This window comes from Lynx canadensis, chromosome A3, assembly GCF_007474595.2.
Source record: "Lynx canadensis isolate LIC74 chromosome A3, mLynCan4.pri.v2, whole genome shotgun sequence".
Taxonomy (NCBI): Eukaryota; Metazoa; Chordata; class Mammalia; order Carnivora; family Felidae; genus Lynx; species Lynx canadensis.
Window position 1 is genome coordinate 45,260,959 of NC_044305.1, and position 12,034 is coordinate 45,272,992.

At 39.7% G+C, this 12,034-nt stretch overlaps 1 protein-coding gene across 3 annotated transcripts in view; it reads right to left on the reverse strand.

Annotated features, from left to right (window-relative positions):
* RALGAPA2 (Ral GTPase activating protein catalytic subunit alpha 2) overlaps positions 1 to 12,034 on the reverse strand; it is a 324,646-nt gene that overhangs the window by 261,648 nt on the left and 50,964 nt on the right. For all 3 annotated transcript variants that reach the window (XM_030310205.1, XM_030310203.1, XM_030310204.1), the window contains exon 4: positions 4,838 to 4,895. In XM_030310205.1, the coding sequence (XP_030166065.1) occupies positions 4,838 to 4,895 (58 nt within the window). The remainder of the gene's footprint in view (positions 1 to 4,837; positions 4,896 to 12,034) is intronic.

The following is a 12,034-nucleotide window of genomic DNA, read 5'->3' on the forward strand; positions in this document are numbered from 1 at the left end:
GAGCAGGTGGCTTGGGAGTGACGAAGTGAAAAATTGGGAGGACACAGGTTTTTCTCAGATACAAATCTGCATAATGACAAGTGTCCAGAAGATAAAGTCAGGAAGCCACAAAGGGTGAGGGGGTCAAGGAGCTGATGGGTAAATAGCTAAGCCATTAAAAAAAAAAAGGCAAGTAAGCAGGAGATCAGAAGACATGGTGGCAATGAGGAGGGACAAGGTACAGTTGAGGAAAGAGAGGTTTCCACAGAGGGGGCAGTGGATGAGGTCTAGAATGGGTCTTGGAGAAAAGAAAGACCACGATCTCACCCCCACAGCTCTGAGGGAGACAGAGAAGCCTGAGAGAAAAGCCAGGTATTAGATAGCTGAGGAGGTGAAACAATGAGGCTGAGCCTCTAGGGCTGTGGCTTAACCCAAGAGGATTTCCAGAGGGCCATGTCCAAAGTGGGAAGGAGAGCAAGAAATGCAGGGCAATGATGATGAAAGCATGCCAGAGAGGACCCTGGGAAGACACCAAGTGGGCTGAGGGGGCATGAGGCTCAGCCATTCCCTGATGGACATGGAGGCATGCAAGGTCCCTGTAGCTCAGCCTGGCTGCAATGCACCTCTGAGGAAGTCCTAGTGTAAAGTGCATGGGACACCCTGTTCCCTAGGGAAGAGGCAGCTGTGGTGTGGCCTATGATGGACCCAGGGAGGGTTGTCAGACTCAGCATCCGGAGGAGTAGTTAGAGCCCAGTGAGCTGTAGAAACTTTGAGAAATAAGGCTGCTCAGAGGTTGTGTTCACATCCTAAGCACTGTCAGACCACTGTGAAGCCCAAGGCATAAAGCCAGGGGGATACTCTTAAAAAGTCACAAGCAAATCTGCAGTTTTTATGACCAATGCAAATCTGCATTGGTTTTTATATTATATATAAGAAGAACCTAGTTGAGCAAACTAGATTAATAATCACTCATTTATAAAAAACACATATGAGGTACTATGTGAATTTTCCATTAATTGAACCTACTCTTTTAAGCCCAAGAGCTATTTATTTGGAGAATTTTTTATATAAAACATCTCTAGTAAAAAATATTTCTTCCCACCCCTCAGCAAACTTTTACTGCGTACAGGCATAGCACTGTACACTGAGTGGGACAGGATTTGCTTTCTAGAGGCTCATGAACTGTAAACCCTCTTAAAGGAAACACACATATAACTTCAGTCCTATACTAATGATGCTTGGGCACATGAAAAGGGGCCACAGCCTGCCCCTGCACCAAATATCCTTGGTTTACTATTGTGCCATTCTTGGTCATCTCCTCACATCCTGTGACCTCTCATTATCACACAGAGATAAGGCTTCGAGTGGCCACCCTTGTCCATCGTGATTAACTGAACTAAAATGGAGGGACTGTGGGAGAGGGGATGGGCTAAATGGGTAAGAGGCATTAAGGAATCTACTCCTGAAAGCATTGTTTCACTATATGCTAACTAATTTGGATATAAATTTAAAAAAATAAAAAAATAAAATTAAAAAAATTTAAAAAAAATAAAAATAAATATTACTAGGAAAAAAAAACAAAATAAAATGACTTCAGGAAAATTTTCCCATTTGTAATCAGTAGTGGAAATTTATAAACAGTTAAGTAGCAGGTTAGCATATACCATAGTTCATGAATCATGGGATTCGAGCTCTGTGTCGGGCTCTGTGCTAAGTGTCAAGCCTGCTTGAGATTCTCTCTCCCTCTCTCTTACCTTCCCTCTGCCCCCTCTCTCCTGCTCTCTCTAATAAAAATAAATAAATAAAATAAAACTTAAAAACAATTTTGAGAGAAATGAAATGTCTCTCTTCACTATAGACAAAACAAAATGGCATGATAGGAAACTGACTTCAAACAATGTGTCAGGTGGTATTTCAAATTAATTTCTTCCTTCCCAGGATAAAACCTGGCTATCCGGTAGGTCTGAGAACTTTTCAGACTTGCAGAATGTAGGAGTTGCTCTTATTTTAGGTTTCTATACTTGGTGACACTATTTGTAGTGTGGGGCAGGAAACATACTGAATCAGTGGTGTGCAAACCCAGCTTTAAGATCCTAACCCAGTATTTCAGAGAACCTTGGCCACTACCAACCACAGTAACATTTTATTACAAAGTTTATACAGTAGTGTTCTTCATATTAGTAAGAAATACTAGATATCTAGAATGTAAAAGATCTAAAATAAGAACTATTAGATACCTAGAATGTCTGGCACTGACTAGTGAAAAGCTTCCTCTCCTTGACTCAAGAGGTTTTGCAGAACTCAAGAAGATACCAATGCTACGGAAATATTTAAGACACGTTCCTTTCCTCTGAAATCTGGTGCTTCCTTAATATTTACTTAGTTTTTACAACTAACTTCGTCAAGACCTTCAGTGACAAATGATAACCGTTTTAACAAATCCGAATAAACTGAAAAGAATGCAAGAGAGTGAGGTATGTCAAAAAATGTAAAGTTACAAATCCACAATCCCTTATTGGCAATTTCAAAATCCAGAAAGCTATGAAAACTAACGCTTTTTGTGTGCAATTCACTAGTGGACAGGACCTGACTTGAATCTGAACTCATCTGGTGGCAACTCCTGACTAACCTGACTGAGGCTCTTTTGGATTTAGTTATGCCACTGTTGCTGAATATTCATATCTTAGGCTACAGAAATAAGAATCCTCTTGGTTACAGGGCGGTGCCCAGTCCCTGGGGTGTTACCTATAGACATCAACATTGTGTTAGTGTCTGTCATACATCAGTACAGGATGATTTTATATGCAAATGCCCATATTTCAGCATTCTGAAATATAACTCATTCTATACACTAGATAAACTAGCTTATTCTACATACTAACGAGGTAAACAACACCTGCTCTTATGCTGGTTCAAAAGGACTATTCCTCTGCAATCCCAGTCCAAGAGTCACTGTTCATGGTCAGATGCTATTAAACTGGGTAAAAAGCTACTTGTACCCACAATTTTAACCAGTCCATGTGGTAACAGCAGCCAGAATTAAGGTAACATCACACCACCCATGAGGCGCATAAAGTTGCACAACACAAATGGCAAATGAATTTCTACACCTAGTTCTAGTAAGCTCATTCAGGCTGAGGAGGGGCTATTAATCTCCAGACATTTTAAAGTACTATCTGAAGAAAACAAGTGTGGTTTTCCTATAAGATATGAACAAAATGGAAGGATTATATCTAGCACAGATAAAACATACCGCATGTTATTTCTCATTTTCATCCATTCCCACTACACCATGGAGCACTACAAGTCCTTGTGGTATCTCTTCAGATTGTACTTAGCATTTGATTTTTAAGTTTTTACTTCAAATACACAAGGTTGAAGTATCAATTAACAGAAATGCTATCAATAACTCTATAATGTAAAGGAAAATCTTCTTTGTGTGTTTGAGAAAGATTTAAAGACCAAGGCACTACCTTAAAGTGAGGATTTAATCATTCAGTTCAGTAGATGTATTTATTATATATACTTTACTAAACAGTTCAGTTTATATAAGGGCCAGTAAAATTTTTCACATAAATAGTACTAAATTAAATTTGGGATTCTGAATTTTGAAATATCCATCGAACATGCCATGTTCTTTCAGGTCCTGTGTCTTTCACACATTGATCTCTCATCTAAAAAACCCTTTCTGCACTCATATTTCAAGGCTCAGGTGGAGATTTACCTTTCTTGGAGACTTCCTCAGGTCTTCTGAATAGAATTGTTCAACTTTCTTTGTTGCTACCAGTATACTTTTCATAGTGACAGTTATACTATAATTATTTTATTCTCACCTACCCCTCACCCCAGGCAATCAGCTTACACAATACAAGGATGGTGACATATTCTTTGTTTCAGCCTCATAACTTTGTTTCTCCCTCAATAAATATTTGAATGAATGAATGATCAGATAGTAGGATGCCATTATGAGGTTATGCTCTCCACAAATATGATCATCTGGCAAGGTATAAAAATTATAGCAACTGTAAGTCTTCTAAGGCAGACAGACCAAACCAGATACTCTTTAAACAGAAAGGTTCACCATCAATATCACAAATTATGCCAGCTGTGCCATGAATATTAAGTTGAGAGGAAATGTTTGATGTCAAGAGCTGCACAGAAAGGGCAGCCGTGGTAACTTGGCTATATTGCAAGTTCCCTCCTGCTGCCACACACTAACGTATTCAAACACAATAGCTCTGATCAATGATAAAGTCATGAAGAACAAGATATTTTTGTAAGAAAAAAATGAAGTCACTTAAGAAAAATCCTCCAGATCAAATGTTTCTCAAACAATTTTTATCCATAGGAATCCCCTTGGGCTCTTGTTACAGACTGCAGACTGTCTTGAGACCTGGTTGAGTGTTGACTTTGGCTTCGGTCATGATCTCACAGTTTGTGGGTTCAAGCCCCGCATCAGACTCTGCTGTCAGGATCCTCTGTCTCCCTCTCTCTCTGCCCTTTCCTCACTTGTGCTCTCTCTCTCTCAAAAGTAAATAAACATTAAAAAAAAAAAAATGCTGACTGTGATTGGTAGGTCTGGCTGGGGCCTGACATTCTGCATTTTCTAATAAGCTCTCAGGTGAGGCTGATGCTACAGATCTATGAACCATTCTTTTTAAATAGCACTTTTAGAGCAGGGATAGATATTATATTTTCCTCCAAAGTCCAGAGTGGACTTGTCTTGCTTTTAACCAACATATCCTTGTTAGCATTCTTTGTTATAACCTAATCTTGATGGTGCTAGTTATATAAAACATTACTAAAAATTTGACTGGAAAAAAATCCATATGACTAAAAATCTTTAAATTGTTCTTACCTATACTCTGGTAATGCCATCGAAAGAAAATTCGTTCAGGTAGAAACTGCAGTATTTTCTATAAAACAAATTTAAAAACTGGTAAGATAAAGAGAACATAAACTACACATTTCATGATAGTACTATGTGTGAAAAGTATATACATAGTTCAGAAAAGAAAACAGAAAGAAAACAAATGATTTATAATAATGTAAATAGCACACCTGACCCTGTAGCCCATGGGACAGTGTCTTACTTGCCCCAGGCAACCTTCTTTACCTGAGTACCTTAAAGACATCACTGTCCCAAGTTTAATTCTTCCTAAAAGAAAACAAGGAAAAGAAGGGGGGAAAAAAACCTAAAATGATAATTTTATCTTAATTAAATCATAGCCATTGCTTAAGAATTAAAAGAATAATTTCTCAAATGCTAGATGCCCCAGGTTTCTGCTTTTTGGCCTTCAATTTCCCGTTTGCATTATCATTACTAGTCTCTGGATACAGACCAGAGTTGGGAAGAAATATGAACAACAAAGAAGAGAAGACCTTGAACATTCATTCAGTGAAATAACAAAATGAAATTGCTGCCAAGAATTTCTTGAAATTAATAGCTAAGAGTAAGTTTCAGATTGCAGACAGGACTTCCACCTCCTTCGCCCCAAACACTGGAAGGTACGATAAAGAATGAATTTATGACACACAAGAGTATTTGGCTAATAAAAGCAAATCCCTCCCCAAACCCCAAAGGACCTTTTTCTTTTTTCCCCACTGTAAAGTAAGTTTTGGCAAGTTACGTTGGATCATAAGATTCCTGGTACTTTATTTGCAACCACCTTTTTAAGAAATGTAGAAATTAAAAAAAACAGTCAAAACATTTTCTTGTTATTGAAAGATATCACTATTTTATCATGAAAAATCTTCTTTCTAGGTTATCTAAGCTAATATTCTAACATTTTAAAAGACGAAGGTAAAAAATTTATATCCAGATCTCCCGAATAAGTGTATTTCCAGGCAGCTAATAAACTGCCTCCTCCATCTAAACCTGCCTGGGGTTTTGTTTTGTTTCGTTTTCTTATCTTAACTTTCCAAGTGGGTCAATAACATACATGTATCACATCATTCGTTCTCAGGTGACGACAGTAAATGTATAAGAACGTCTACTGAGAAAAGGCACAACAGGTAAACTTGCATCAAACGCAGGTGATTCCAAATGGCACAGACTTCACACTCGGCCTGGATGCTTTTCCACCCACAGCCTGGCACTGATGGCACCGCCTCACCATCCGGCTCTCACTGCAAGCGTCACCTCCCCATAGAGGTTTTTCTGGGCGTTCCTTCTAGAAGAGCCTGGCTCCCTCCCCACTGCTCTGATGCTTTCTCTACTGCCCGTTCTGTCCTCTTCATAGTCCTCATCCCTCACTGAAGTCTTCTTCAAGTTCACTCATTTGAAGGCAGTATTTCTTCTACCAGACTGTAAGCCCTGCAAGCGCAAGAACGCCTCTGTCTTTTCCTCTTAAGTATACCCAGCACCTAGAGCATGGCTGGCACACAGCATGTGCTCAATAAATACTCAGTTGAAGAATTCTGCATTCATTTTATTTGTAAAACCATGAGTTTTACAGGTCATCCTGACCTTTGCTTTGTCCCTTTGTTCACGTTAACATAAAATGTACCTTTGTACTCCTTATATGTCATTGACTGATGACCGATATTTATGTTAAAATGTATGGGCATTTTTTAAACCCTGAACTTAGTAAAGAAAACTCAAAGAATAAAAGCTGTATGATTTAAAAGAATTCTTCAAACTCTGACAAACATAAATAAAAAAATATAAATATATTTAGTTATGGTATTTCTTACAAATTCTTCATACCACACATCTACACGGATGAAAATGCTATAAAACTATATCGAAGACCATTTCTGATTATATATATTAAAAGCTATATGTGGCTGACCACATGGCTGACAATCACTGACACGAGCTCTCTCCTACATTTCCACTTTTGACTTCCTCTAGAACATGTTGACTTTGTATTTCTTAAGTGCATAACTCTAAAGTGTATCCTATATCCTGTTTTATTCTGTATTAATGCAGACATACTCCCAAACACACTTACACACACACACACACACACACACAATGGACAATCAAATCCCATTTAGTGAAAAATATCTACGCACTTGATACCAAGCTTGGTGTCTGAAATGCAAAAATAAGTTCATATTCATAAAATACTTAGTTCTTCCTTCTAAGGGTTTTGTGATTAGTGGGCAAGAGAGATGATAAAGAAAATATCATTCAAGAGGAAAAGAAAAAAGCCCAATAGGAGTTTGTATGAGGAGGTGTAGAGGTGAGGGGGAAAGCACCTCATCTCAGAACCTTCACAGAATGGTTCCAGAAAAAGAGGATGCTTGAGCTGAGACTTGTAGGATTAATTAAATTAGCCTAGTGGAGAACAGGAATAGAAGGAAGAGCATGTGTGAAGGCTAAGAGGCAAAAACAGCTTGATACCTGAAAAGAACAGCAGCAGTTAGAGGGTCTACTTGGTTAGTAGGTAGATGAGGATGGGAGGAGAAGGAACTGGATAGGTGAGGCCATGATCTCATGAAGCACTGAATAGGTTCAGTCCCTGAACAAGTTCCAGCTGGGGGGGGGTGGATTTAAGATGACTGAGACGAGAGGCAGAGACATCAATGAAGAGGCAATGGTAGCATTTCAGAGAAGGAATGAAATAGCCTGGACAAAGCTCGGCACGGTAAAGAGGGGATGCATATAATAATGATATTTGAAGGTAAAACTGTTGAGCTGGCAGTCAGAGTAGTTGTGGTGAATGGAGTACTCAAGAAGGATTTCCTAGTGGCTCAGTATGGCAATACCCCTATCTAAGACATCAAATCCCGAAGGAATCCCAGAATTGAAACATGTCCAATTTGGTTCTGGACATCCTGGAATTGGAGGTGTCAACAGACTTCTTAGAGGAGATGTTCTAGGCAATTAGATATATATGGGTCTGGAAGGCAGAAGCAGGACTTGGATGGTAACAGAATATAGGCAACAGCTGAAGATATGTATGTGTAAGGTCCCTCTGAGAGGGCTTAAAATGACAGAAGATGAGACCCTAGAGACATCAGTGCATTGAAGCTCTCTGAAGACAGTAAAGATGAAGAAGGTACAGCAGAAGCTAGAGACATGTGTGCACAGGTCAAAAAAGAAATTTTTCATGTGCCAAGTGTTTGCACATTTATTTATTTTAAAGATTAAAAATACTTATGACTATTTATATGCACAACTAGTTAGAAAAAGTTAAGGATGATGGAAAATATAAGAAACTGATTGCCACCTAACAAAATAACCTCAGTATCAAACCAAGTAAACTCAACGTTATCTGTTGCTCGAAGAACCCATAACCTTCGTCAGCCAGACACCAAACACCAGGCAGGATGGATCAATCTATACATTGCGCAAAGGCAAGTAAATGGCTCTTTGGGGGGAAAAAAATCAAAGCAGGTCTTCCCCTTGCAATATATATCAACGTGTGTATAAGATGAATAATACACAAAAGGAAGTAAGTAGTATCAACTGGGTTATCTGTTAAGATCCACTATATTAAAAGGGAATCAGAAGTAAATATATCAGTTCTCTATGGAATATTTTAAAAGAACCCATGCAAACACTGTCCTACCAACAAAATGTAAACCTGAACATGCCCAGGAGCTACAGACAAGGCCACAGACAGGAGTGAGAACCCAGAGAGCTGTCTACAAGTTATAGGAAAACATCACAAGCAAAGAGGTTTGTGTGAGAAAATCAACAACTCTGGATCTGAAAATAAAGATCAGGGTCTCAGCAGTCTATTGCCAACCCAAAAGAGCAGCTCTATAGCCCAGAAAAAGCACGACCTGGGGATGGGCTACAAGTCTCCAGACGGAAGAGAGAAAGAAGGCCTCCATTTACATCTTAGTTTTACGGTTCAAACTCAAACTTTCCCTTCACTAAAAAAATGTATTACAGGGGTGTCTGGGTGGCTCAGTCAGTTAAGTGTCCCAACTTCGGCTCAGGTCATGATCTCATGGTTTGTGAGTTCAAGCCTTGCGTCAGGCTCTGTGCTAACAGTTCGGAGCCTGAAGCCTGCTTCGGATTCTGTGTCTCCCTCTCTCTCTGCCCTCCCCCCACTCATCTTCTGTCTCTGTCTCTCTCAAAAATAATAAACATTGAAAAAAAGTTTAAAAAAATGTATTACAAAGGCTAATTCAGCATGTTTGATAACAGATGAATAACACTCGTTGCAGGTGGAGTTCTCTGGGAGATGAATGCTGTGGTGGAGTTAGCAGTGCCCTGGTTTACTGGAAAAGTAACATCTGTGCAAGGGAAATGAAGCAGTAGAAGGGGGCAGGGAGCCTCAGACCACCATACAGAGCTGAAAGTATCTGCCAGCCTAGCAGAAGCTCCAGAGCAAAGATGGCACATTAGAGGGGCCATGTGTGCCTGAAAATGGCGAGGTCCTTGTACCACCACCTTGCTCCGTCACTGGCTGGGCATCACGATGAGAAGAGAGCGACTGTAGTTGGAGAGCTGAAGGCACTTACAGCCTCGGGCTGCCAGCTGGCCCTACTCCTTGCAGCTAGGTAGCATATTCTTTCTTGAAGGGCGATGTGAGCTGCACATCACTCTGTCAGCCACAATAATCTTCCAATTATTAATTAGAATATTCTCATCATATTAAGAGGCTGAAGTACTAAGAGTAGTGAACCCTATTTCAGGGGCATCCTGTCTGCTGGCATTGTTTCTCGTCAATGGGCTGCTGCCGCACATAGACCAAAGCCTCGGTCCATTGAGTGCTTCCTGTCCTTGTTCTGCCTCCTCCTGTGTAGCTCACTCTTCCTGAGGGAATGGCACAGCAAGGACTCAGTGTCCTACTTCCTCGTGCATTCTCTGCCAAGGGTACTGGGCGCCCTGGCTGCATTCTGAGATCATCTTCTGATCCCATTCTGCCACTTGATTTCAAAACATCGTATAGAAGATGCTGAGAAAATTACTCCACAGATTCAGGATAGATCTTATATTGGGCTATACAAATGCTTGGCATGCCTGTTCTTCAGACCTTTACTTTTAGTCAGGAAATTCAGCACTGAATCACGCTTTTCAGCTTTCCAAAATACTTACCCTATCTCCTTAAGTTTCTTTTCTTACTGTGCAATAGAGAAAAATGTCTTTTTACTATAAAGAAAATAAAAAATGCAGTGGGATGATGTGTATCTAGATGGTTGGATACTGTCAGTAGGCCACTAGTAGTCTCCAACTTGTTCTGAGGTCAGGTCTATCATCATCACCACTTCTGGATAAAAGTTTTCAGATTTGTAAAATGGATGGACTTTAAAGACACTCAAAAATAAACTCAGTAAGGTTCGGATATGAAACACCATGCCCCAATCTGAGCTACTAAAAACATTCCAAAATGGACAGAATCTTACACAACCACTCAAAGGTTGAAACATCACCTACACTGATGCTTCTTTTTGTACCCATATATTGCCAGGACCATTTTTTATGCATTAAAGTCTCTGAAGTCAATAAAAATAAAGCCCCACGTGACCATCTGTGTCTAAATGCTAAGCCTGTCCCTCAGAAAGTACCAGATGAAGCCTACCTTTACTGAGGCAATTATGGCATTTCTACTGCAGCTGATATTCTAAGCTACACTACTGTGAATGCCACATAAGCTATTGACATCTTGTTTGTAGTTTCACTGGAGAGTAAAATAAAAAAAAATTTCAAGAAAGCCACACAGTGTGAATAAATATTACTTTTCTGAAAAACACATGACTCTGTTTAATGCTCAGTGCTCAGCTGCATCTATATGGTAATCCATTATAGCACACTTGAAATCAAAATTAGGTATTACTACTGATCAGCACATCAGGGAATCTGTCATTCTTTTAACTGATTATCCATAGTTCTTTTTTCTTCAGAACCTACTGCATGACCAGGAATAATGCGAAATGTAAGCTGGAGTTCATACAGGATGCTATAGTATACTTTAAAACTGCTGATCTTCATTTAATTTGTATGGGAAACATTTTTTCCCCAAATTATTACCAGATGATTGCAACATATCCCAGTAGATTCACACTTGATTTCAATTCCACTTAGAAAGGTAGGGCGGTGAAGAATGAGGACAAGATAACATCCTAACTCACGTGAGGTAATCTACCAAAACAATGACCAACTAAACCTGTTATGTCCAGAAGTAGGGAACACGAGCTGCAACTCTCCCTGAAACTAGCCACATGACACAAGGGTGCAAGGTAAAAGAAGTGTTAACTATGGAAAAAATAGGGAGTTTTATCTAAAAGAACATAAGTCTTAGTTCCTTGATCTTTTGAGTAATAAATGAGAAGAAAACTTCTGACATCTGGGCAGGTGAGTTTAATGGAAATACCATGGAGGCCCAGGCTACAAGGACAGTCCGGTTTCAGAAGGACCCATGGGAGGGGGAGGAGGAGGCTGGTGGCATGGTCACTTCCAGGTAGACCTACAGGGAGGACAACTTATTCTTCAGCTGTCATGGGCCTAGCCATGCATCTCTTACTGACAATGACAGCTTTCTGGTGTAGATAAAATATGTACATTGATCTCTGGGTGTCAACACTTGTTTCAGAACTAAAATTTAAGAGAAATGAGCTAAAATAAGGAACTGCATAATGTTAAATATAAGATAGCTACATTGTTAGCTTTCTTTAGCAATCCCTTCTCCTTCTCCTTCTATGGCAATCCCTTCCAGAACAGTACGCTATCTACCTAATCACTAGCCATGCTGTTACTGAGCAAGGAAAGCACAGTTCCATCTTGTTACATCCTCTTCAGTCTTTAAAACTGAAGTGAACCATCACCTCTTCAAAAGGGCCCACATTAACCATATCTCTCACCACACCCCTCACCAGCATGCTTCCCAGTTAGACAAACACAGGACCTACCCTACCATTCAGTGCTAGATTCCTTGCTAGAAGGGACCCTCTATTAGCCATCTTGTATCCCCAACCTCAAGAACAGCACTTGGCATGTCATGTTTCCTAATAAGCACTGCATGCACAAAGAGAGGGATGAGTGAAAAATTAAAAAAGAGCAAGACAACGGGAATTCTAATTTTAGTTCATGTGTACAGGCAGACACAAGGAAATGTTCTAGTTTAAGGAAGGTGCTCATACTCTAACACAG